The 27,084-nt window shown below is 40.1% G+C and overlaps 1 protein-coding gene across 2 annotated transcripts in view; it reads left to right on the forward strand.

Annotated features, from left to right (window-relative positions):
* Positions 1–26,555, forward strand: part of myh9a (myosin, heavy chain 9a, non-muscle) — a 31,269-nt gene extending 4,714 nt beyond the window's left edge. Inside the window, exons 4-43 of one of the 2 annotated variants that reach the window (XM_030726608.1) lie at positions 138–294; positions 464–491; positions 2,190–2,283; positions 2,699–2,719; positions 4,162–4,254; positions 4,846–4,909; positions 6,136–6,234; positions 6,364–6,507; positions 9,278–9,373; positions 9,497–9,573; positions 9,667–9,861; positions 11,532–11,705; positions 11,943–12,116; positions 13,122–13,236; positions 13,611–13,801; positions 14,080–14,201; positions 14,691–14,760; positions 14,878–15,038; positions 15,174–15,282; positions 15,767–15,898; positions 16,068–16,274; positions 16,382–16,519; positions 16,660–16,783; positions 16,889–17,060; positions 17,192–17,404; positions 19,080–19,224; positions 19,342–19,548; positions 19,694–19,798; positions 20,224–20,376; positions 20,930–21,178; positions 21,656–21,868; positions 22,050–22,262; positions 22,381–22,542; positions 22,900–23,028; positions 23,378–23,466; positions 23,654–23,777; positions 24,620–24,828; positions 24,921–25,029; positions 25,160–25,335; positions 25,717–26,555. In XM_030726608.1, the coding sequence (XP_030582468.1) occupies positions 138–294; positions 464–491; positions 2,190–2,283; positions 2,699–2,719; positions 4,162–4,254; positions 4,846–4,909; positions 6,136–6,234; positions 6,364–6,507; positions 9,278–9,373; positions 9,497–9,573; positions 9,667–9,861; positions 11,532–11,705; positions 11,943–12,116; positions 13,122–13,236; positions 13,611–13,801; positions 14,080–14,201; positions 14,691–14,760; positions 14,878–15,038; positions 15,174–15,282; positions 15,767–15,898; positions 16,068–16,274; positions 16,382–16,519; positions 16,660–16,783; positions 16,889–17,060; positions 17,192–17,404; positions 19,080–19,224; positions 19,342–19,548; positions 19,694–19,798; positions 20,224–20,376; positions 20,930–21,178; positions 21,656–21,868; positions 22,050–22,262; positions 22,381–22,542; positions 22,900–23,028; positions 23,378–23,466; positions 23,654–23,777; positions 24,620–24,828; positions 24,921–25,029; positions 25,160–25,335; position 25,717 (5,454 nt within the window). In that variant the 3' untranslated portion in view covers positions 25,718–26,555. The remainder of the gene's footprint in view (positions 1–137; positions 295–463; positions 492–2,189; positions 2,284–2,698; positions 2,720–4,161; positions 4,255–4,845; positions 4,910–6,135; positions 6,235–6,363; positions 6,508–9,277; positions 9,374–9,496; positions 9,574–9,666; positions 9,862–11,531; positions 11,706–11,942; positions 12,117–13,121; positions 13,237–13,610; positions 13,802–14,079; positions 14,202–14,690; positions 14,761–14,877; positions 15,039–15,173; positions 15,283–15,766; positions 15,899–16,067; positions 16,275–16,381; positions 16,520–16,659; positions 16,784–16,888; positions 17,061–17,191; positions 17,405–19,079; positions 19,225–19,341; positions 19,549–19,693; positions 19,799–20,223; positions 20,377–20,929; positions 21,179–21,655; positions 21,869–22,049; positions 22,263–22,380; positions 22,543–22,899; positions 23,029–23,377; positions 23,467–23,653; positions 23,778–24,619; positions 24,829–24,920; positions 25,030–25,159; positions 25,336–25,716) is intronic. The other variant, XM_030726599.1, reaches the window with a different exon arrangement.
* The last annotated feature ends 529 nt before the right edge of the window (positions 26,556–27,084 follow it).

The raw sequence follows: 27,084 nt of genomic DNA on the forward strand, positions 1-27,084 counted from the left end.
GAGGATCCGTGTTTGTTGCAGCATCATAAAAGTGCATTTGCACAGTCTGAAGTTGCAGGTTTTCATGAAATATAATTCATGAGAACCCCATGTTACTGCTCCTAACTATTTGACCAGTCTCATCTTCTCTCTCTCAGACGTACTCTGGTCTTTTCTGTGTGGTGATTAACCCGTACAAGTATCTGCCCATCTACACCGAGGAGATAGTAAACATGTACAAGGGCAAGAAGAGACACGAGATGCCCCCTCACATCTACGCGATCACAGACACAGCCTATAGGAGCATGATGCAGGGTACCACAGCTGTATTTTTGTGATGTTTTAAACACTATCTGGTCAATGATGTACTCTACAGTGACAGGTGGTTTCAGACTGCAATTAGTAAATTACTGACACTCCTCAAGACAAATAATGTCACCTTTTGTTCCTGATCTGGAGTCTCATCTGTTTCTTCCTTTTACAGATCGTGAGGACCAGTCCATCCTCTGCACGTAAGTCTCTTTTCTATTGGCACCAAAAAATTTAAAATCACTTAACGTGTTTTTTTTTAATCTTGTTTGAATGAAATCCGACGTTTTTTTGTAGTGGAACGCTTGATGTCACCTGTCTTATCGAGTGCCTAACATTGAGTCTAGGAGTTTAATTTCCAGAACAAAACTTTGAGCTTTTTTGGCTTTTAAAAATTTGATATAAACCATGTAGTAATGGCTTTAGGTCCAATAGAGCATTCTTTCAAATTCTCACTTGTCACTTTACTAAGATGGTTTAAGCTCTGCACTGCCAAGTGCAGGGAAACACATCACCATTGCCTCCATTTAAGGTGGAGAAAGTACACCCTCTGTTAATTCTAAGTTTTGCATAATAAAAATCATCTGGTCCTTGCAGGTCTTAAAATTACATAATTTTAGCTTCAGATGAACAACATTTATTACACTGTAATTATTTAACAAAATGAAGCCAAAATTCTGAAGCAGCATGTGGAAAAACTAAGTGGCTTCAGTACATTGAAGTTTGTGGGCATTCATTTATGCACAGCTTTAAAGGTCCCACCACAGCATTTCAGTCAGGTTGAGGTCTGAACTCTGACTGGGCCATTGCAGAACCTTGATTAGTTTCTTTTTTTATTTTTTCAGCCATTCTTTTGATTTGCTGCTGTACTTGGGATCATTGTCCTGCTGTCTCACATTTGACTCTAGAATACTTTGGTATACAGGGGAGTCCATGGTCCACTCAATAGCTACAAAATAAGCCCAAACCATCACTTTCCACCACCGTGTTTGACAGTTGGTATGAAGTGTTTGTGCTTATATGATGCACATTATGGCCAAACATCTCCACTTTAGTCTCGTCTGTCCTAAGGAGATTGTTCTAGAAGCCTTTTGATTTGTTCAGATGCAACTTTGCAAACCAAAGCTGTGCTGCTGTTATTTGTAGCGAGAAGAGGCTTTTTAGCAACCTTCCAAACATACATTCTAATTGTACTGTCATGAACTTCAACATGCTAACCGAGGCCCGTAGAGTCTGAGCTGCAGCTCCTGGATTTTCTTCTTTTTCACTCTCCTATTTCTGAGCGTTGCACGGTCTGTACTTGAAGTGAATTTGTTGAGGCGTCCTCTTCTGGGAAGACTTAAATATCTTGAAGGTTTTGTTTGGAAATGACCTTAGAACCCTTTCCAGACTGATGAGCAGTAACAATTGCTTATCTGAGATCATTCTGATATCTTTTCTCTTTGGCTCTGTATCAACACACACCTGAATGCACCAGACCAGCAAACTGCCAAAATGCCTGCTTTTATAAAGGTCGTCACACCTGCTGAAAATCAGTTAATAAAGCGCGTTTGATTAGAAGCACCTTAATTCCTACTTACCTCTTAATTCCTATGGAAACAGTGTTTACTTATTTTTTCACACACTGTTTCTTAATTTTGGCTTAATTTTTGTTAAATGTTTAATTTCATGTTCTTTGTGTGAGTTTGTACTGCTGAGGACCAGGTTATCATATCGGTGTATTAAAGCCTTTTGAAGTGAGAGATCAATTTTTAACATCAAGTTGTATCAATATTTTGTTCCATTTCTGCAGACTTTTAATTTTTTTTGGCATTCTATTTATTTTTATGTATCCTGTCTGTTTTTATACAAGTCATCAGTGCAAATGATGCCTAATGTGTGTCTGAATCTCTCTTCTGCAGTGGGGAGTCAGGAGCAGGAAAAACAGAAAACACCAAGAAAGTCATTCAATATCTTGCACATGTCGCCTCATCCTTCAAGTCCAAAAAGGACCAGGTCAGTAACTCTTTCTCTTCCTTTGAGCAAACATTTCTAATGACCACAGTGATTATCCAGGTATCCCACTCTTCTGACATTGCTCAATTACCATATTAGTCCATCTTCTTATTGTAGTTTACTTGAGTGAGCTGTGTGGCGACTGCATTCCTATTTCAGGCCTCAGCGTGCCTACCTCACCTCTGCGGTGGCTTGAAGTGAGGCAGAACGCATATTTGTTTGTGTGTGCGTACTTGTACCGCTCATGTTAAATGTAGGTTATTCTGCAAGACCAGACAGGAGCTGTTTCAATAAATTTCTTCCTGATTCAGCAGGTGACAGCTGGGTGTCTCTGCAGTTGTGTAAAACTGATGTTGAAATTGGTATCAAATGTGTTGAACTTTTTTTTTTTTTTTCCTCTTTAATTTTTCTCCAGGGCAGTGCTGTGTTGTTACATGTGAGTTCATTTTTGAATTTGTTCTACTCTACTGTACTCTCTACTAACAAAATACCCTTTTTCCATGTATTGAAGAGAATGCATTCAAGATTACACCAAAAATAACCCAGAGCTTTAAAAGAGCAGCTTGGGGAAATGTGCTTTTTGGCTTTCTGTCTTTCAGGTCTGCCCAGCTTTGTCCAAAGTGACAAACCCCTCTTGCCAGTATTTCTAAGATGCACTAACATGTTGTTTCATATTAGTTTCATCTGTATAACAATGGAACTCTACCAAGCAGGCTGGGATCTATTCATTTTGTTTCCTAGCTGTATCCCCAGTGTTTCTTTATAGCAATTTGAGATATTATCTTGTGTTCATGAACAGGTTGGTTCACAAATGGTTGGATTTCCTGAGTTTGGGTGGGTGGGTGTAGTAGTAGTAGTAGTAGTAGTAGTACCATATGTAAAAGCAACATGGACTTTACAAAGATGACATCTTTTATTTGTTGCTCAGTGTTTAAACCACACACTGATAGTAGTTTTCAGAATGTGATTTGACTGGAGTTGGCATCTGGATTGCTGCTAGTTAAAGTAACCTCTAGCTAATCTGGGCCACTTTAAATGGAGGGCAACTAACAGTTTCAACCTAATATCATCTTACAAATTCAAGGTAAGCAGACTTTCAATATGAGTTTTCACTATTGATCAAGTGTTCAATCAAAATTTGTTTACTGTCTACAACTCAGCAATTTGTATGCCAAAAATTTCCCGAATTTAAAATCCCCCCCCCCCCCCCTTTTTTTTTTTTTATTTTAACCAGTGCTCCACTTTTTCATTATATTTGGCTTGATAGTTTTTTTTTGTTTGTTTGTTTGTTTTTTAACCTAATCATAAAGACGCCTCCTCTGAAAAGGAAAAAAGCACTAAGCAGGATCAAGAGTCTGGTGTGAGTTCAGGAAATAAAGGGGAAGAGATACAACAGAGCAGCTGAGCAGGAACTTTGAGGCTCAGCTGCACAATAGTGCCTGTATCTGATTTCAAAGCAGCATTAGGTGAAAGGTTTCTGACTCCACCCAGCAGCTGTTTAAAAAAAAAAAAAAAAAAAAAAAAAAAACTTTCTCTATTTGGCCAATTTTGATTTTTTTTTTTTGTTTTTGTTTTTTTTTTTTTTATGACCAATGTTGTGGGTTTACAGTGCTCTCCTGCATTTCCTTTTGGAATAACCTGCATGTGTGCTGCTTGTTCTCTTGTGCATACATGTTTTCATTGTGTAGACAGAATTGTTTAATAGGTTAAATAAATCACTGCACACATTTGTTTTTGACTTGGTAGTGACAGTGCTGCAGAACTACCAAAAAGAAAAAAGCATGGTTTAAAGTTGCACTTGATAATCCAGCATCCCTCTGAGTATCAGACTAAACCACTGAATCTAACTTTATCGTGGTTCTGACTTCTCTCTGTCAGGGGGAACTCGAGAAGCAGCTGCTGCAAGCAAACCCGATCCTGGAGGCTTTTGGCAATGCAAAGACTGTAAAGAATGACAATTCCTCGAGATTTGTAAGAGCTGCTCCTTCCTTTTTCTTTAGTGTCATACTTCTAAAACATGTTTTGGAAAAAGCTGCTGTTTAATTTGAACCTTACTTTTGCTGCCTAGCATGTAAGAAGCACCAAAACTTAACACTACACTTGTCTTAAGCCATCTTATCACTACATTCACCCTAAGAACCCCACCCCACCACCCCCAGTCTGCTTATACATCTGCAACCTTTGGATCTCTTTTTATAATGCAAGCAGCAATTACTAAGACAAGTCTAAGTGCTTGAAATGAAGGCATGAGTGGGGGCTGAAGGGATTTCAAGACTGCATCATAGGTAACTGACAGGTGGTGTTATATACACCTCTGTTCAGTGATGGTCATTCAGCGGACATAGATGGCCTCCTTTACTTCTCTAGACCAACAATGAAGCAGACTATTAACCTGCCAGCTCCTGAACAGAGTTTGTACTGCTGTTTAGTCTGACTGCGTTTAACATCTGCATTCTTACATACAGCCAAGTAATGCTTTTAAAAGTCCAGAGCTGCGGTACATGTGTGAAAATGGACTTAATAAAGATCACCTTTTCATGCCTTTCATGTTTTCTTTTTAAGGGAAAATTCATCAGGATCAACTTTGATGTTAATGGATACATCGTTGGAGCCAACATTGACACATGTATCCTAAAAAGAAAAAGTTGCTTTATTTTCTTATTTCCTTTTCAACTAATATAAACCTTCACTTTTTCTTTTTTTGGCCAGAATCAAACCTGGCACCTGTTAATTACCTCACCCATCGATAGGTGGAGAGAGATCATCACCCCTGGCTTTATCTCACTGTTAGCAATATAACTCAGTTTTGAACCCAAATTGATTAAATTTTGTGGAAATATTCCTTGGGGGGGGCAAGAACAATTCAGTTCAATTTTATTTATAAAAGAGGCTCAAGGTGCCTCAAGGCGTTTTATGTTGTTCGGTAAAGACCCTACAATAATACAGCGAGAACCCAACAATCAGACGACCCTCAATGAGCAAGTACTTAGTGAGAGTGGGAAGGAAAAACTCCCTTTTAACAGGAAGAAACCTCCAGTGGAACCAGGCTCAGGGAGGAGGCAGCCATCTGCCACATCCAGTTGGGTGTAAAGGGAGGGAGACAGGACAAGAGACACTATGGAAAAGAGCCAGAGATGAATAATAACATGATTAAATGCTGAGTGGTGAAGAAGAAACACTCCTCAGCAGCCTCGGCCTATTGCAGCATAATTAAGGGGAGATCCAGATCCAGCCCTAACTATAAGCTTTATCAAAAAGGAAAGTTTTAAGCCTAATCTTAAAAATAGAGAGGATTGCCCCAAAATTTTCAAATATTAAAAAAAACAACCCCTATCTCATCAGTCACAAAATTTTAATATTAGTATCTTTATAATATATAAACAATTCATTGTCTTTTTCTATATTAAATTAAAATACTCAATAATACAAAGTGCAATCACATATACAGTTCATATCTCAGCAAGTGTTTTTTTATTCATAAACTGAATAAAATATATCCAAACTATATATGTAATAATCTCTTCATGTAGTTCTCATTTTTAAAATAAAAATATGAAATCATTTTACAGTTTTGAAAAGCAAATGAATAAATTTCTAGTCTTGATCAAAGTAATTTATGATGGCGTATGACAGCATTGTCATACGCCATCATAAATCTTTTTTTTTTTTTTTTTTTTTTTCCCCTAGTCTAGCTATGAGCACATTTACATGCAGGTAAAGTCTGAGGGCTCTTTCTATTTCAGGATTTAGTGGCACTAAGCATATTACATTAATCACTTACCATTTTTCTTAGATGCTGCTTTTCTGCTGCACTTGTTTTTGAGTTTTTGTCCTTAACTGAACTGTTGTCAGATCTGTTGGAGAAGTCTCGAGCTGTGAGACAAGCTAAAGAGGAGAGGAGTTTCCACATCTTCTACTACATGCTGACAGGAGCTGGGGAGAAGCTTCGCTGTAAGCATTAAAACAACTTTATTACAACATAAATGCAATAAACAGGGCTACCCAGAGCCAAGTAACTGTGCTTGCACCAACAGCTGCATGCTTTTTTTGGAACATATCTCTGTCCTTCTCGTTATCCAGCTGAATTGTGTCTGGAGGATTACAGCAAGTACCGTTTCCTGTCTAACGGGCGCGTGACCATTCCCGGACAGCAGGACAAAGACATGTTCACCGAAACCATGGAGGCCTTTAACATCATGGGCGTCCCGGATGAGGAAATAACTGGTACCCATCATATTGTTTAACTTTATCAGTTAATCTGCCCGTTAAGTTCTTGACTAATCAAATTTTAACAGTGCCTGCTAAAGTTTTCTCCCTACATTCTTATGTTTTCTAAAATTCTCACATTTTAGGCATTAATTTGTCTTGAATTCTAATGAAATGCTACTTGGTTCAAACCTTCAACTGTCTGTTTAAATAAGACAGGTGACAAATTAAAGAATTTTAATGCTTGTGATTGGCGTGCTATCACCGTGATGCTATTGCTCCTACAAAAGAATCCATATTGCTCTTAGCACCATCACTGAAACTGACAGTCACATTGTTGTTGATGTGTTATGCAACACAGGCAATGAAAAACATGGCAACTCCCTTTTAAAGGCTTCATTAAGCTGGGTAATTGGTGTTAAATGCTACAAAGTGGGCTGTGGTGTATGAATGATGCACCCTGCTTTTATCATGGTTAATTTTAGACTGAATTTGTGTTCTTATGTACAGGGGTTGGACAATGAAACTGAAACACCTGGTTTTAGACCACAATAATAATTTAATTATTAGTCTGGTGTAGGGCCTCCTTTTGCGGCCAATACAGCATCAATTCATCTTGGGAATGACATATACAAGTCCTGCACAGTCAGTCCCTTCGCCAGATCTCAGTCTTAAGGGGGCTTATGAAATCCAACGGGGGGACACCACAATTATTAGCTTGATTAGTGATCTGGCTTGGGTGGGCGGGCCAGGGCGGGCCCAAGCGTATCAGTGGGCGGGCACAGCCCCCTAGGGCCCGCCCATAGCGACAGGTCTGTGCACAGTGGTCAGAGGGATTTTAAGCCATTCTTCTTGCAGGATAGCAGCCAGGTCACCACGTGATGCTGGTGGAGGAAAACGTTTCCTGACTCGCTCCTCCAAAACACCCCAAAGTGGCTCAATAATATTTAGATCTGGTGACTGTGCAGGCCATGGGAGATGTTCAACTTCACTTTCATATTCATCAAACCAATCTTTCACCAGTCTTGGTGTGTGTATTGGTGCATTTTCATCCTGATACATGGCACCGTCTTCAGGATACAATGTTTGAACCATTGGATGCACATGGTCCTCCAGGATGGTTCGGTAGTCCTTGGCAGTGACGCGCCCATCTTGCACAAGTATTGGGCCAAGGGAATGCCATGATATGGCAGCCCAAACCATCACTGATCCACCCCCGTGCTTCATTCTGGGCATGCAACAGTCTGGGTGGTACGCTTCTTTGGGGCTTCTCCACACTGTAACTCTCCCGGATGTGGGGAAAACGGTAAAGGTGGACTCATCAGAGAACAATACATGTTTCACATTGTCCACAGCCCAAGATTTGCGCTCCTTGCACCATAGAAACCGACGTTTGGCATTGGCACGAGTGACCAAAGATTTGGCTATAGCAGCCCGGCCGTGTGTATTGACCCTGTGGAGCTCCCGACGGACAGTTTTGGTGGAAACAGGAGAGTTGAGGTGCACATTTATTTTCTGCTGTGATTTGGGCAGCCGTGGTTTTATGTTTTTTGGATACAATCCGGGTTAGCTCCCGAACATCCCTTTCAGACAGCTTCCTCTTGCGTCCACAGTTAATCCTGTTGGATGTGGTTCGTCCTTCTTGGTGGTATGCTGACATTACCCTGGATACTGTGATTCTTGATACATCACAAAGACTTGATGTCTTGGTCACAGATGCGCCAGCAAGACATGCACCGACAATTTGTCCTTTTTTTGAACTCTGGTATGTCACCCATAATGTTGTGTGCATTGCAATATTTTGAGCAAAACTGTGCTCTTACCCTGCTAATTGAACCTTCACACTCTGCTCTTACTGGTGCAATGTGCAATTAATGAAGATTGGCCACCAGGCTGGTCCAATTTAGCCATGAAACCTCCCACACTAAAATGACAGGTGTTTCAGTTTCATTGTCCAACCCCTGTACTTTCATTTTCAGTCACTGGTTAAGTTTAGGTGATGAAGATGCTTGGTTAGGTTTTGGAAATATTATGCTTGGGTTAAAAAGGTCACTTTCATAACTTGTCTCAAAAAGCTGTTCAGAAAACTTCAACTCTAAGTCAACCCAAGGTTTCCCAATCTAGCTATGAGCACATTCACATGCAACAGGGGGCAGCATCTGACCAATCAGAAACATGGGCAAGTCTACTGGCAGCAGAGTGTTTTGGTCAGTAAGACTGGAAGAGACCTGCTATATTAAAATCTGGCCTACTTGAAGCTGGAAAATGATGGCAAAACATACGTAAGTTAACAGACTTCTTAGTATCACAGCTGTATCATTGAGTCACAGGAGAATCTGATAGTTTAATTTAATAGAACAACAATAATAATGTTTAGATGTGCACAAATCAGGTTTAGTTTTTAGTTGTTCAGCTGCAGCCCCAGTAGTATTTGACTGTCTGAGAGCAAATGACTAATGATTATATAAACATAGGCTTAGACTCTGTGAAAATTTCAGTGCTTGGAAAACAACAATTGTTTTCAACCAACAGGGAAAAAATATCAAAGAATAAAGTTGATGCTCATCAGATAAACACAAAGACTTTAGGCACTTTTTTAAACTTTAGAACCTCCTACTTTAGGGGCAGAGAGGTTCAAGCGATCTCCAGGAATGGTGACGTTACTAGGTGGTGGTTTCTAATTGAATCTCTGTTTATTTTGTATGTAGTACGACTATTCTGTGGGTCTTTTTAATGGTGTGAGATGACCAAATATTGCAGATGCTGACTTCTTTTGTTTCCTGGTCAGGCCTGTTGAAGGTGGTGTCTGCTGTGCTGCAGTTGGGGAACATGACCTTCAAAAAGGAGCGTAACTCTGATCAGGCCTCCATGCCTGATGACACAGGTATACACATTTATGCAACGCCACTATCAGCATGCTTTCTGTTGCATACCATTTCCTGAAATCTTCCTGTTTTATTCATTCATCTTCACCCTTTGCACACTCCAACCTGTGTTTCATCCCCAGCTGCTCAGAAAGTGTGCCACCTGCTCGGCATCAATGTGACCGACTTCACACGAGCAATCCTGTCTCCAAGAATCAAGGTCTGAAAAGCTGTATTTGCTGTATCATCTCATTTTAGAAACATTTTTCTTCCACATTGGCATCCTGTATTTTTTTTGTTTTTTTTCTTCCAGGTTGGCAGGGACTATGTGCAGAAGGCCCAGACCCAGGAACAGGCAGAGTTTGCTATCGAGGCTCTGGCCAAAGCCTCTTACGAGAGGATGTTCCGCTGGCTGGTCATGAGAATCAATAAGGCCTTGGATAAGACCAAGAGGCAGGGAGCCTCCTTCATTGGTATCTTGGATATCGCCGGATTTGAGATTTTTGAGGCAAGTTTAGGTTCCTGCTGTCAAACTGAATGATATTCTGCTGTCAGAGTCTGAAGGGGCTCAGCTACCGTGTTTGTGTCTTCAAAATGGTCTGTTTTATTCAGCATCCTACAAACACAGGAGAAAGTTCAAGTTCAGGTTGAGCTGTTTGAAGACAAATATTTGAGAGGGAAGACTGAGATGGTTTGGACATGTGCAGAGGAGCTGCCAGGCAGGAGAAGGGGGCAGATCTCAGAGGAGGTTCCTGAATGGTAGTGAAGGAGGACATGCAGAGGGATGGAGTGAGATTGGAGGATGATAGGGTGACAGCTGATGTGCTGTGGCGACCTCTAAAGGGAGCAGCTGAAAGAAGATTGCTAATAGTGGTAATAAAGTAAGAAGACTGAGGATAATGAGATCAGTGTGTGCACAGTGTCGAGGTAAAGCTAGTAAAAACATAGATTAATGAATAAGTAAAATAAAATTGAAGCAGAAACAGGACTTTATAAAAGTCTTTCTGTAAGCATCATTTTTATTTTATTATTAATTTTGCCAACATCAGTTGATCTGGTAAATGGTTCCACAGCTGCAGGTCTGCACAGAAAATGCTCAGTTTTCTACCTGATGAACGCAGGCAGTTGCTTTGCTTACAGGGTGCCAGTGAATACATGAGGCAGGAAGGAGCAAGGCCACGCAGCCCTTTAAATTTAATTTGTAAAGTTTAAAAATAATTTGAGTGGCCAGTGTAGTGGTGCAAGGATCTTGCCCACACTTTGGAGCCAAAAGAGGAGACTGGAGAACATTTCCATATTTAAACTGTTCCAGATTTTTGGAACCTTTGAAGGATGATGCTATAGTCTTTTTTTTTTTTTTTTGATTTATATCATGAGTTAATTATGATAATGCCAAATCTGTGTCATGGTGTAGATTATAACACAGGCCACATTGGAAAAATGGGTAATACAGGATTAGTGCACAATTTAAATAATGGTTGAAGAGCAGTGTTGCTGCTTAGAGTGGGCCTCCAGAAAGGTTTAGGAGTTCCTGTTTTGATTGCCTGAGAATACATTAAAGGTAATTTCAATTAATTTGCATATTAATATGGAGAATCTGTAGACAAGAGACGAAACTTTGGTACTGGAAGTTTTCCGGGTTCATTTTGCGGCCACAGTTCTGTTCATCATGTTAGAGGAAGGTTTGTCTGCATGCAGGTTCATATCGACAGCCAAAGAACACAATGACAGATGATGATCAATGGATGAAGTGGGAAGTCTTAGCTCAGATATCTGCTGGCTGCACCAGAAGCCCTCAAATATAAGTCTTTTGACTCTCAATGATTAGGGTTTTAAATATCGTTCTTACATGTACAATAGCTGAGTTTGGCGAAAATTACTGCACCCCCTCCCTACTTATAGATCAATATAGATTGTTTATTACAGTATTATGGTTATTGTACATTTCAGGGTTATTTTCATAATTATTTTTGAGCATGCATGTTTGAATGGTTGAGCGAATTTCTTGTCCTGCACCCTCATCATCATTTTTCAGCATAAAAGTTTTAAGTTTCAATTATTTGAACTGACTTTCAGCATCCAAAAATATTTTCATTTGCACAAGGAAAACTGTTCTAATTTGGTTTCAGTAATGATTTATTTATTTACCCCCCCCCCCCCCCCCCCCCCCCCCCGCAGCTGAACTCATTTGAGCAGCTCTGTATCAACTACACCAACGAGAAGCTGCAGCAGCTCTTCAACCACACCATGTTCATCCTGGAGCAGGAAGAGTACCAGAGGGAGGGCATCGAGTGGAGCTTCATCGACTTTGGCCTCGACCTGCAGCCCTGCATCGACCTCATTGAAAAACCTGTACGTTGTTTCCTAGTTGTCATTCCCCCTCAGACCTTACACAGTAACACCAGCAGTACCTTTCTTAACCTGGAGTGACACCTCCAATTAATTACTCACCTTCTGTGGAAATTTCCCCTTGTGCTGCACAACTGTTTGCTGTGAAGAATACGTGTTCTGGGATGTAACTAAACAAAATCGGTCTGGATTCCTCTGAACTATAAAGTGACATGTTCACGTGCTGTGTGCATGTTACAGGCTGGTCCTCCTGGCATCCTGGCCCTGCTGGATGAAGAGTGCTGGTTCCCCAAAGCCACTGACAAGTCCTTTGTGGAGAAGGTGGCTCAGGAGCAGGGTTCGCACCCCAAGTTCCAGAAACCCAAGAAACTCAAGGATGAAGCTGATTTCTGCATCCTACATTATGCTGGAAAGGTCAGATGTGAAAACATTTTATTGTATTTAAGGCTTTTAGTATTTACTAGTAATTATCTGCAATTTTAGAACTTCCCTTTTGTAACTTCCCTTTATGAACTTTCTGGACCTGTAGGAATTTAAAGTCAATGAGCAACGATCACTGCGGTGATGGAAAAATACTCAAACCATTTTGGGTAAATGTGGTTATGACACAGTTGGAGGGGGGAGGGGGGGTGCTTCCTGTGTAGCTGTATTATCATACAATATACTTACTACTTTGGGAGCGATGTATTATGTTCACTGTACTTTTGTCCATACATGCATTATCAGATGTATGCGTAAAGGTGGCAGTTTTAACTGTAGTAACTATTTGCTACTAAGTAATTTATCTGTAACAGCATAACTACATATTATGTACATAGTGGGGGCAAGAGCAAAAAGGATGCTGTGTGCTGGTGAGGTATCTACATTTAGGTAGATGGCAGTCTCTCCCTGATGTTTCTTCCAGTTAAAAGGGAGTTTTTTGTTTTGTTTTTTTTCCTTCCCACAGTCACTTAGATGATCCATGTGAGCAAAAACTGATTGTTGGGCTTTTCTCTACAGTACTGTAGAGTCTTTACCTTACACACTTTAAGATAACTGTTGTGATTTGGATCTCTATAAATAAAACTGAATTGAATTGACAATATTGAGCCCATGACTTGTGTAATGTACTTACTACTGGCCACTAGATGGCAACAAAATGACAACACAAAACATCCATCCAGTCATCAGTGCATTTTCTTAACCACTTATCCAGTTCAACAGAATATAAAACTATACCTACATAAACCAGTAGGTTTTATATTCTGTCCAGTTCAGGGTCACAGGAATACAAAACAAACCTTTCCATGGCTCATTCTTTGTATTAAAGTATGAGCTTCATAATTCTCTCTGCTTATAAGGGCATTAAAGCACTGACTTCAAAATAAGGTTGAGGTTGCTGCTTATCCATTGCTGTTTTACATCTGTCCCCCGGTGCAGGTGGACTACAAGGCAAACGAATGGTTAATGAAGAACATGGATCCTCTGAATGAGTGTGTGGCCACTTTGCTCAACCAGTCTACAGACAAGTTTACCTCTGACCTGTGGAAAGATGGTAGGTGATGTGACCATCTCCAATGCCATACTGGTGTAAAACAAACCCCTTTTTAAATAGAATAAATTTGTTGATGGATGCTTTGATGCCTGCTTGTCTTATGGACTGAAACATGCATATTTCTAATGTGAGTGTGAATAATTTAACATTATAATCATTTAATTTAACATTAGCTTTTGCATGATGTCATTTTTGTGCACCTTCTGCTAAGGTGCATTGGAGAGCATCATCAGCTTTTAATCTTGTATTGCTTGATCACTGTCAACACCGTTAAGAGCCAGTAGAGTCACACTGTGATCAAGAAGCTTGAAGTTGGACAACAACTTTTTTTTTTTTTTTTTTTTTGGTATAAAACATACTTTGTTCATCTTCAGTGGATCGTATTGTTGGCCTGGACAAGGTGGCAGGAATGTCGGACTCCGCGCCTGGTGCATTCAAAACCCGTAAGGGTATGTTCCGCACTGTGGGTCAGCTGTACAAGGAGCAGCTGAGTAACCTCATGACCACCCTCAGGAACACCAACCCTAACTTTGTCCGCTGCATCATCCCGAACCACGAGAAGAAGGTATGAAAAACAGATGCTAAGCCAGCTGCATTTATAAGCACCACAGATGCAGAAATTGTTACATGAGTGTCATGTCATGCTAAAAGTGAAGGAGCATTTATATAAATGAGAGAGAATGAACTGTTAATGTCCATTAGCCAACTTGAGCCTGTTTATTGGTACCATGAAATAAAGAGATTTGAATACTGGGGATTGTCGTCCCTTTCTGCCATTGGAATAGTGAAGAGAGAAATGCATGGAGCACATGAGTGCATCTTTTCAACTGCTTCCTCCTCCAGGCTGGTAAACTGGAGCCTCACCTGGTTCTGGATCAACTCAGGTGTAACGGAGTCTTGGAGGGGATTCGTATCTGCAGACAGGGCTTCCCCAACCGCATCGTCTTCCAGGAGTTCAGACAGAGGTAAAATAAATAAATAAAACAAATCATAATACACATACACACACACAATATATATATATTTTTTTTTTTTTAAGAAAAGATGCAGAGAGAAATCTGAGGTTTAGGCTTATTTTATCCACCTCCAAATAAACCCTCATGTGATGGCATTTTCCTACAAGCATGATGGGTACTTATCATACTGATCCTTTAAATATTAAAATTATCACTCATCAAACTGCCCCAGTCTCAAGTAGAACAAGAGCAGTCTGACTGCATATCTCATAACTTCCTTAGCAGAGGTAAAAAAAAATGAAAAATGATTTATGTATACTTTGAAAAAAGTCATCCAGACAACTATAAAGGATAGGAAAAAAAACAGCTTTGTTCCATTAGATGCACTTTATTTAGACTTTTTTAAAAAGTAGTAGTTTAAATCTGAAAATGGCAGCTCCTTTATCTGCTAAGTAGAGTCAAACTACTTGAATAATTTAATGATGATCTGTCTCTCAGGTATGAAATCCTCACTCCGAACGCTATTCCAAAGGGATTTATGGATGGCAAGCAAGCCTGTGTGCTCATGGTAAGAACAGTCCATTAAATAAATCAGTTTGAGAAGTTTATCAGAAAAAAGAAGATGAGCCTCGTCAAAAGTCTTGTTTCATGTTTCACTGAAACACTTCCCTGTTCTGCATGTCAGGTCAAAGCCCTGGAGCTGGACCCAAACCTGTACCGCGTCGGCCAAAGCAAAGTGTTCTTCAGGGCCGGAGTCCTGGCCTACCTGGAGGAGGAGAGAGACATAAAGATCACGGATGTGATCATCAGCTTCCAGGCCTTGTGCAGAGGATATGTGGCTCGCAAGTATGAGAGACTGAGTATTTTATTTAGTTCGCACCTTAGCATGTGGGCAACATTGTAATATGCTGTGGTTTCTTACTTAGGTCTCATAAATTGTCTTCAAATTAATCAGTGTGTGAACATTTGTTTTTATTCCAGAGCCTTTGCCAAGAGACAGCAGCAGCTGACAGCCATGAAAGTTATCCAGAGAAACTGTGCAGCTTATCTCAAACTCAGGAACTGGCAGTGGTGGAGACTTTTCACCAAGGTAATATTAATAGTTAATCCTAGAACACTAACATGTGATGTGTAACACTCACTCTTTCATGTGTGTCAAACAACATTAGTGTTCTAGGGTTAAATCTGAAAAAAGATGAATTTTAATGATGTGAACCTGCAGTGAATGTGAGGAGTAATTTCTTTGCTTCCAGGCATCAGACCAGATTAATCAAGTGGCAGCTAAGCACCACTCCCAGTATGACATATAACAAGAAAAGAACCCGAAGTAAATAAATAAGGACTTTATAGATACAGGAAGCTGATGATAAAGGGGCAACTTGTTGAACTACACATACGTTGTTGGACAAACCTACACGCATTAGTTATGCTACAAATGATTTGTGACAGTTACCACACAAGATCATTATTTTATCTAGTTTTTATGGTATTTTAGGGTTTGTAAGTTGACTTATTTTTATTTTTTTATTTATTTATTTTTTTTAATTATTTTATTTTATTTTTTTCTCCTCCAGGTAAAGCCTCTCCTGCAGGTGAGTCGACAGGAGGAGGAAATGGTGGCCAAGGAAGAGGAGTTGCTCAAGGTGAAGGAGAGACAAGAGCAGGCAGAGGTGCTGATCAAAGAATATGAGTCCAAGCAGCAACAGGTAAGAATCACAGTGAGGTAATCTTAAACTTTGAGATGTTAAATTTTCTCTTGCGTGATTGTGACAAAGTTCAAATATGGAACATAAAAAAAATTCACTCAAAAACATATGCATCAATTTGAGAAGTATTCTGAAGCTCTGAGATTTAACCTTTGTTCTCTTCTGGTAGCTGAATGCTGAGAAGGTGGCTCTTCAGGAGCAGCTTCGAGCTGAGACAGAGCTCTGTGCCGAGGCTGAGGACATGAGAGCCCGTCTGGCCACGAGGAAGCAGGAGCTAGAGGAGATTCTTCATGAAATGGAGTCTCGCCTGGAGGAAGAGGAGGAGAGGGTTGTTCAGATGCAAAACGAGAGAAAAAAGATGCAGCAGAACATCACTGTATGTAAAATCATGGTCACAGACTTTAAGAGAGGATGGGAAAAAAAAAAAATCTTTTCAAAAGGCATTAATTTTTTTTTTTTTTTTTTTTTTTTTTTTAAATACAGGAGCTGGAACAGCAGCTGGATGAGGAGGAAGCAGCCAGGCAGAAGCTCCATATGGAGAAAGTGACTACAGATGCCAAACTGAAGAAACTAGAGGAGGACATCATGGTGCTGGATGACCAGAACAACAAGCTTAACAAGGTCTCATACATAATGCTAATTCATCCCCATACTGAAGCATTAAGAATTTCTGTAACCCTAAAATGTTCCAAGAAAGTATATAATAACCAAAACGACACCTGGAACGACAATTTAAATGTTCATATTTATTTTTACCTCAGGAGAAAAAACTGCTGGAGGAGAGAGTCGCTGAATTCACCACCAACCTTGCTGAGGAGGAAGAGAAGTCCAAAAGTTTGCAGAAACTCAAGAATAAACATGAAGCCATGATCACAGATTTGGAAGGCAAGTGTTTATATTTTAATTTTTTTAATTTTTTTTTTTTTTTTTTTAATCCACTGCAACTTGTTTGCAGTTTGTCATTTTTTTTTTTCTCCTCTCTTAATACAGACCGCCTGAGAAAAGAGGAGAAGGTGCGGCAGGAGTTGGAGAAGAGCCGTCGTAAACTCGAGGGAGACTCCACTGAGCTCCACGACCAGATTGCAGACCTGCAAGCCCAGATTGCTGAACTCCGAGCTCAGCTGGCCAAAAAGGAAGAGGAACTCCTTGCTGCACTTGCCAGGTAAGTGCATACCGGTTGTTTTGGTTTTTACTGCACAAAAATGTACTAAGGTTGTATTTCAACCCAACAAAAGTGAAAGAACTGCTTTCTTTTACTATTTATGTCATCTCTTTTGTTTGCCCAACCTCCAGGATTGAGGAGGAGTCTGCAGCCAAGAACACAGCCCAGAAGAAGATAAGGGAGCTTGAGGCCCAGATCTCAGAGCTCCAGGAGGACCTGGAGCTGGAGAGGCAGGCACGTTCCAAGTCTGAGAAACAGCGCAGGGATCTCGGAGAGGAGCTGGAGGCCCTCAAGACTGAGCTGGAGGACACTTTGGATACTACTGCAGCACAGCAGGAGCTGAGGTGACAATCAGGCTTGTATAGATGTGGATTTCACGATCTTTTGGAAAATTAATTGCCTAAATCAGCAACAGAGGTGGCGAAAGTACAGATACTTGTATTAAAAAAAATACCTATGGTAAAAGTTGAAGTACTGATTCACTTTTACTTGAGTAAAAGTGAAAAAGTGCAGGTTCTGAAATGTACTCACAGTAAAAAAAAATGCAGCTCTTTGCAGGACATTTCTAGCAGTGATTTTTGTTTAAATCCAACTGAACCTCGTGCTATAATAATGTAGTAATAAAACAATATTACAGGGGAATACAAACTTTATTTCAATCTAAAATCTAATTAATGTACTGAGCTTGAACAATGTTATGTAAACATGAGCAGAGAAAAGAACTAGAATTATTATTATTATTATTATTATTATTATTATTATTATTTGTTGTCTACATGGTAGGTGACTCCATCAATGCATGAACAGAAAAATGAGTACAGTCAGGGGTTAAAGTGGGATTCAGCTGACAGTATACTGTTTATACTGTCTTTATACTGACAGCATACAGTTGGTATAAAGGTTGAATTCAGTGAATGAATCTAAGCTTCATCAGCTTAAATTCAAATTCATCTCTGCTACACTTGATCTAACTTAACTCTGACCATGACCATCACAGCCACTGTGCACCAGTCCAACACAGAGCTTTATTGTAAATTCACCACAGCACAGCAAGCTAACCTGTTCATCCTGCACTAAAATGCAGTATTTTCACGCAACCTTTGAATAACACAAAGTTAGTGTACCTCAGTTTATTTCGCAGGACATTTCACAATGTGAAAATAACTTCATAACTTCATATCATATACAGATACAATATCTGATTTTTACAGTGACATTATATGTAAGCTTTAAATTTCCGCTTGCTGGATTTCAGCTGCTTCTGAGCAGTCCTTCCCTTTAAATATAACCCCTCTTCTTCCTCTCCTGTCCTCTTTCTTACATCTTTTTTTTTCCATCTCTGGATGGAAAGTTAGTTAGCAGTTTAGTTAGCAGACACACTGTGTGACAAACTGCACACAAAAAATTTGTGTTTGCTGATATTTGTTGAGCAGTTAGAAATGATCCATTTGAAATTAACTACATGTTATTCCCTTTATGGTTGTTCTGTAGTGCTAGCTAGACACTGAAGTACCGCAACCACAACTTGTGGACATCTGCTTCACTAACACTGATCTGGATCATTTCAGCCCACTTTAACCCCTGAGTAGAGCATTTATAACTGATGCATAAATTACATGGTTTTAGCCCTTTCACCCCTTGGAATCCGATAAGCCGCAGTGATGGATACATAAATAGGACTCTTTGTTTTTGTTCCCTCCACTTAGGCACAAAGCAGTTTGTTTGAAGGTGTGCAGTGATTTGAAATAAAAACTTCCCTCGGACGCACTAAACCTGAAGGAGTACAGATGTGTAACAATTGTTAAAAGTAAAAGATTGCCAAAAATAAATGCTCAAGTACAGATACCTGAAAATTCTACTTGAGTAACAAAGTATCTGTACTTTGTTACTTCCCACTTCTGATGTTCTTTTCCTTTTGCTTGAACAAATACATACTGTATATTAGGAGACTTGAGGCTAAGAGGGAAAGCCCCAGATCAGTTACTGTGTCTCATTTATTTCCTTCTCCTGTCCATCCAGGAGCAAGCGTGAAAGTGAGGTTGCCCAACTGAAGAAGACGCTTGAGGAAGAGGCCAAGGTTCATGAGCAGCAGATGGCCGAGATGAGGCAAAAACACAATCAGGCATTTGAAGAGCTTAACGAACAGCTGGAACAAGCTAAAAAGGTAATTTAAAAACTCTCTTCATGAGAGAAGTGTGTCTGTGAAGAACAAATAAATTAAACAGTCAATTTAAAAAAAAAAAAAAAACACACACCAGAAACCTGTTTGTTGCTCCTGCAGAACAAAGCGTCAGTGGAGAAAACCAAGCAGGCCCTGGAGAGCGAATTGAATGAGCAGAAGATCGAGCTGCAGACTCTGACACAAGGCAAAGGGGACTCAGAACACCGTCGCAAGAAGGCTGAAGCCCAGGTTCAAGAACTGCAGGTCAAACATGGAGAAAGTGAGCGCCAGCGGCAGGCCCTCGCTGACAAGATAACCAAGATGCAGGTATGTAGAGTCATCTCAGAGGGGTGATTTATTTTGCTTGTACAGAGAACAAGGACGTTTATGGGAGGAATGATGCATCTGCAGATGGATGAATGGGTGGACTGAAGCTTCAACTGATTCTCCTCCTCCTGTCTTTCATGTCTAGTCGGAGTTGGACAACGTAAACAGCCTCTTGAGTCAAGCAGAGGGCAAGCACATCAAATCCAGCAAGGACCTTTCTTCTATAGAGTCTCAGCTGCAGGACACACAGGTGCGAAGACTACTATTTATTATTACTTCTATTAAAAGTGGTTCATTTTGTAGTCTAATTTATATGCCATGCAACTTGGCCACAGGTTAAAATCTTATATTACTGAATTTGGATCTGTTTCAAATCTGAATACACAGGTGGGAAACACATATGTGGCTCTTAATATTCAAGGACAGAAAAAAGGCAGAAATTAACCTCTTTTAGTAGTAACAACTTGATTTTATAAAAGTAATTTAGGGCTTTACATCACTGTTAGAACTGGACTCTGAGCAAATTTCTTGTCTTCCCATGGTGCATTTTTCCAAAATGTAAACAAATATGCAAAACATTAAATGGGTGGGGAGAGGGGGCAGAGAATGAGCAAATATTAAAATTACAATTTTTATCACAAAATATCAGAAGAGGATATTTTCTTGGCTGAACAGGGGTTGCTTCAAGAGGAGACTCGTCAGAAGCTCTCCCTGACCTCACGCCTGAAGCAGCTGGAGGATGAGCAGAACAACCTGCGGGAGGCGCTGGAGGAAGAGGAGGAGAGCAAGAAGAACGTGGAGAAGCAGGTTTCCACTCTTCAGACCCAGGTCGGTCTACATTGGCATATTAAAAACAAAAACCTTATATTTGTTTCACATTTCACTTGAGTTTTTACATGGGTGTTAGTCTTTTTGTTGTAATTTAGTCATTTATGTTATGGCCTACACCAGGGATCCTCACATCCAGGCCTCGAGAGCCGGTGTCCTGCAGGTTTTAGATGTGTTCCTGATCCAACACACCTGAATCAAATGAGTGAATTACCTCCTCAGTATGCAGTCAAGTTCTCCAGAGTCCTGCTAATGACTTCTATATTTGACTCAGGTGTGTTTAAGCAGAGACACATCTAAAACCTGCAGGACACCGGCTCTGGAGGCCTGGATGTGAGGATCCCTGGCCTACACATTCTGCTGGATAAATTTAATTAACTTTGGTAAATCCTTAACTTTGCACACCGTGGCCAATAGAAGGGGATCTTCCTCTCTTGTAGACCTTCGTCTCTTCAGTCACCAGGAGTCAAGAACACTTCCCAGCTGATACATTTCCTTCTTGTCCATCTAGTCCTAACAATAAAGTTGCTTTGTTTTGTTTTTTCTTTCTCAGTTGGCAGAGATGAAGAAAAAGCTGGAACATGAGGCCTCGTCTTTGGAGGTGGCCGAGGAGGGCCGCAAGAAAATCCAGCGGGAGTTGGAGAACAAGACGCTGCAGCTGGAGGAAAAGATGGCTGCGTACGACAAACTGGATAAGACAAAAACCCGTTTACAGCAGGAGCTGGATGACCTCGTGGTGGACCAGGACCACCTGAGGCAGACCGTGTCCAACTTGGAGAAGAAGCAGAAGAAATTTGATCAGGTATCATGTCAGCAGCTTATTTTGTGCCCAAAACAAAGGGCCATGAGATGTTTTACTGTTCTGGTAAAATGTGATTATATGTATATTAACTTTTAAAAAAAATCTAACCACTAAGGTTGGTTTGAGCTTGTATATGAAGGACTGGTTACTCAACCCAGCAGCAGAGAAAGTTGGAGATAAAATGATACAAAAAAGGCAACAGATTAAACGTACTGTACAGATAACAATACAAAGTCATGTACCCTTGATACATAATTGTTTAAAATTTTGTAATAACTTTTTTTCAGGTTGTAGAATGAGTTCTTACCCTCTTGAGAAGTTGAGGATTTAAAAAACAGTAGATCTCTTGCTTCACAAATTACACAATTTATCCACCTAAGTGAGATTTTCTCTAAAACATCGATGCAAGAAATAATCATGCATGTAACGCCAAATTTAAAAAAAAAAAAAAAAATGCTGCTGTTCTCCTTCTATTAGATGCTGGCAGAGGAAAAAAATATTTCTACTCGTTATGCTGAGGAACGTGACAAGGCTGAAGCTGAAGCCAGAGAGAAGGAGACACGAGCACTGAATCTGGCTCGTGAGCTGGAGGCCATGACGACCCTGAAGGACGAGCTGGACCGGGCCAACAAACAGCTCAAAGCTGAGATGGAAAACTTGGTTTCCTCCAAAGATGATTTTGGAAAGAACGTGAGCCAAAACCCTGTTGTCCTTTGGTCACTTTAAAAGGTTTTGCTAAAATGTCACCCTGGAAGCCATAAAGGCTACCATACTACTCTCAGCAGAAGTCAGATTTTCAGCAAAGTGTTGCACTTATTCTTTGGTAACACAAAATCGTGAATGTGTATCAATGCAAACTCCTCGTCTATAGGTTCATGAGCTGGAGAAATCCAAGCGTTCCATGGAGCAGCAGCTGGAGGAGATGAAAATCCAGCTGGAGGAGCTTGAGGATGAGCTTCAGCTCACAGAAGATGCCAAACTACGACTGGAGGTGAACTTGCAGGCCATGAAGGCCCAGTTTGACCGAGACCTGCAGGCTAGAGACGAGCAGGGAGAAGAGAGGAGGAAGCAGCTTGTTAAACAGGTATCAGAAAACTTAAATTTATTGGATTTTTTTTTTTTTTAAATAAAATTTCTTGCAAGGAAATATTTAGCTAAACCATAATTTATCAAATATCTTTTTTTTTTTTTAAACCACTCAGGTTCATGAGATGGAGCTCGAGTTAGAAGATGAACGCAGGCAGCGTACTCAGGCTCTCTCATCTAAGAAGAAACTGGAGCAGGATTTGGCCACCCTTGAAGCCCAGATCGACGCTGCCAACAAGGGACGTGATGATGCCCTCAAACAGCTGAAAAAGCTCCAGGTAAAGTACATAAGCCTGCGTCTGTAAACACAAGCGAGGGGATTCTGATTTATTTTTATTTTTTTTTTATTTTTTGCATAAAAGAATTGCTTAACTAGGAAATTAAGATGAATGTAATACAGACTTAACACTTTAAAATTATATGACAGGCTATTATACACTTAAAGATATCCGAAAACCACATCATTAATAATTTCTAATGTTTACGTAGTTGTAACTTCAGCTGACAGCCTACATTTAAATGTTCACTTAGTTTCCACACACACAACTCTTCAGGCGTATGTAGGAGCATACCACCTATTTGATCAGTTTGGTCAGTGCAGAATTTACACTCATTATTTCATGTCCACACTTCAGGCCCAAGTCAAAGATCTAATGAGAGAGCTGGATGAGCTTCGTTTGTCCAGGGATGAAGCTGTCAATGAAGCCAGAGAGACTGAGAAGAAGCTCAAGACCTTGGAAGCATCCATGCTGCAATCCCAAGAGGTATGAGACAGATTACCCAATTATGCAACAAAAAAAAAAACAAATGTAATTTTCTCAATTTATTCTTTAAGCATATCAGTAAAAAGAAAAAGGGAGAAAAAAAAAGAATTAAACCAGCACACATAAACAGGGTCTTTTTTTAATTTTTTTTTTTATAAGGGTTCATGCTTCAAGTTGTTTCCCTGAAGGATGAAAAATGTTTCTTGATTAAAAGAACTGTTGCATTAAAAACAGACCTGTCACCAGTTTCTTGCATACATTGAGCATGTTCTTAACCCTACTGTTTACATGTCACTCTGTCATATTAATCTGTTAATCTTAATAAAGTTGTTCCCAATGCTTTCTCCAGGAACTGGCCAATGCTGAGAAACTCAAGAGACAGGCTCAGACTGAGAGGGATGAGCTCCAGGATGAGCTTAGTAGCAGCAACACCAAGAAGTATGAATTAAATATTTACGTGTGTGTGTGTGTGTGTGTGTGTGTGTGTGTGTATAATCACAAATGATAAATGAATATGGATATTCAGATTTCATTAACAACTTTGCAAGTGTTATGCAGAGGCTACAGGTTTCTTGGGACACAGTCACATTAACTGTCACCTTCTCTCTTCCTCTTTTGTTTGCAGTTCTCTGCTGACGGATGAGAAGCGAAGGCTGGAGGCTCGTATCACCGAGCTGGAAGGGGAACTCGAGGAGGAACACCTCAACGCTGAGATGGTCAATGATCGCGTGAGGAGAGCCACACAACAGGTAAGAGCACCCATTTAAGACTATAGCTATTATAAGTAGAACAAATATTTAATGTTGTCTTTTTTTATATATCAGTAATTTCAGGAATAAACACTGTAGTTGGCAATGAGTAGCAATTTAAAAATAATAAGGCCTGTCAGGAAAATTACAATTAACAAGAAAAAAAAAATTTTAGTGAAAGGGGTTCCTTTCATATGGATCTGCCACAATAGCAGATTTTCACATCATTATACCAAAATTATTTCTAAAGAAAATGCACAGTTGAAATCATCCCTAAATTTATTGCAGTATTTTGTGAATCAACAATGTGCATAAAGGAAATTAAACTTTCAAAAGAAAATGTGTAGTTCTGCTTTCTAATAAGAAAATGCATGCCATATTCAGTCTGTGCATCTAAAACGGTCCCCCAAACTCAGTCAGGTTATATGTCATCAGTAATTAATAGCCACAAACTGTAGACTCCTGTGAGTTGAGGTGCATGGCACGGTAATGCTTGTAAAGCCACAGAGCCGCAGCAAGAGCAGACAATAAATCAACATTGAGCCAACTCCAGTGTTTACCTCGGCATCTTAAAACCTGCACCTTTTGAGTAAGTCAGTCAGTTTTGTAGGTTTGTTTTGTAAAGTGAGTCTCCCACTGTATGAGAGAAAAGCAGTTCTTTAGTTTATTCATCTGTAAAGTGTTTAAACTGAGTCTTATAGTAGTTACTGGAAAAGAAAGTGGTGATAAACTGGAAAGTGAGTCTGTAACCTATGAAGGCACTGGAATGTTTACAGAATTTGGTGTATGCACGCTTTTGATGTAAGGTCAATTTTTTCTCTCTTGTGTGTGTCTGACAATAGGCTGATCAACTGACCTCAGAGCTGAGTACAGAGCGCAGCAACTCTCAGCAGCTGGAGGGCGCTCGCTCACAGCTAGACCGCCAGAACAAGGAGCTGAAACAGAAGCTGCAGGAGCTCGAAGGAACCATCAAGTCCAAATATAAGTTCACCATCACCAGCCTGGAAGCCAAGATTGCTCAGCTGGAAGAACAGCTTGACACAGAGTCAAAGTGAGGGGCAGTGAAACAGACACTTTTTTTTTTTTTTTTGGGTATTGCACTATAGTGGCTTTCTCACTGCAACATGCCTCTGCTTATTTTAGGGAGCGTCAGCAGGCCACCAGGGTGGCCAAACGAACAGAGAAGAAGCTGAAAGAGGTGCTGCTACAGATCGAAGATGAGAGGCGCAACACCGATCAGTACAAAGATCAGGTTAACCAGTCACTAATCATGTCTTACTTTCAAATTCCAAATTATTGTAAGGACAAGAGAGACATCCTGATGTTTGATCCTGACATCATTCCTTGCTGATCTGCTTGTTCCCACACTGACTCATCCACAGGCTGAGAAGGCAAATAACCGAATGCGTCAGCTGAAGCGTCAGCTAGAGGAGTCAGAGGAGGAGTTGACAAGAGCCAACGCCTACCGCAGGAAGCTGCAGAGGGAGCTGGATGATGCAACTGAGTCAGCAGACGCTATGAACCGTGAAGTCAGCACTCTGAAGAACAAGCTCAGGTAGTGGTATCTGACGTTTCCCGTTCCAAAGTGATGATCGCAGTTCAGATTGAAACAGATTCATGGATTTTACACATGATTTATTCGGTCTTAAGAGAGGATGTCAGCTGTTACTGATGAAGTCATGAACCTATAGATGGTCAGCTTAAGTTGGTAAGCTTAAGTTGCATTATGGGAAGTGTAGGATTCTGAGTTTTCGAAGCCTGAGCCAATCCAGGGACTAAAGGTCAAAGTGGAGGATGCATATACATAATCCTGCCCAAAATCCAGATGTGCTGTATAAAGTTGCTGCAATGATTATGTTGATTTATATTAAATCCTTCATTTGTTCACATCTTTTTCTGCTCATGACTGTGGTTTTTAAAGTACGTTTTGCTTTTTTAGACGTGGAGACTTGCCTTCCAACCTGCGACGTCCCATGAATCGTATCGGGGACAGCGATGAGGATGCGGAGCCGCTGGGTGAAACCACTCAGCCTGCAGCTGAGTGAAAATCAGGAGAAGAAGCCAAGAGAGAGTTATGCCGACAAAAATAATGCATATAGATTTAATCTTGTGTTCCGCGTCCTGCTTTAAATGTAATGCATTTCTATTTGGCCAAATCTTATTCATCTCAGCAAATGTTTTCTATGAAAGCTTTACATATAACTTTCTTAGTATATTTTTTTTCTACTTAACGGGTATGTCATATATCACTGTAACATGCACCGCAGTTTCCATTTTATCTGTGCTGGAGGTTGATGGGCTGTTTCTTTAAATGGGGAAAACCACTGGTCACTTCATGCTTGTTTTGGACACGTGTGGTTGTTCTGGGAGTTTTCGTGCTTCACATTTGCTGGTGTCAGTATAAAATCTATACTGTAAGCCCTTTCCCTCACTGTGTTAATACCTCAGCCAGATTGCACAATGCCAACTCAAACACTTAAGACTGGAAAATGGTCAAGTCTTTAAGTGGAATGCAGTAATACTGGTAATGTAAACTCCAATCACTGGCTTTACTTTAATTATTGGTGGTGGGTGATCATGTATTGGATCTGTATACTGTTTTGTGCTTTCTGCAGCTGAAAGGGTTTCTATTGGTTTCTACCTGGTGAATTAAGCCTATTTAAGGTACATACCTGCCTCTGTGTTATCCAAGAAATTACAAGTCACTGATGCCAACATTGTAAGGCTGTTCTACATTTTATAAAATGCCTTAAATGAAATAAATGGACAATAAATGCATCTGAATCTCATCTCGTGAGAGAATTAACTTTAAGTTGTAGGCTTTAAAGAAGGGTTTACGTTTATTCAGAGTCTGTTATTGGACTGCCGTCGATCATCACTGTTCTGAGACTTGAGCTGGATACTCGAGTTTCATAACTTGAGTATCCAAAGGTAAATGGGTAGCACATGAAAACTTCATCAGAAAAGCTAATGAAAATGTGTTTGTTTTGGCCATATCAACAACCAGATAAGATGGATAAGATGTTTGTCACATGCACAGTTATGCACAGCACAATGCACAGTGAAATGTATTTTTGTACCTGCAGCCAAAAAGTAGTAAAAATATATAAATAAGAATACAAATAAGTAATTCACACTATACAGAACAGAATAATATAATATAATTTACATTGTGCAATAATGTAAATTCAGCTGAACGAACCACCCTTTTAAGGGCCATGAAGTCCTGTTAACATTTCACTGTTGTGGCCTCCTTCAGAGCATGAAAAAAAATGGGGGTCATATCATTTAGATGTATTTATACACT

Source organism: Archocentrus centrarchus, chromosome 1 (genome assembly GCF_007364275.1).
Source record: "Archocentrus centrarchus isolate MPI-CPG fArcCen1 chromosome 1, fArcCen1, whole genome shotgun sequence".
NCBI classification, from domain to species: Eukaryota; Metazoa; Chordata; class Actinopteri; order Cichliformes; family Cichlidae; genus Archocentrus; species Archocentrus centrarchus.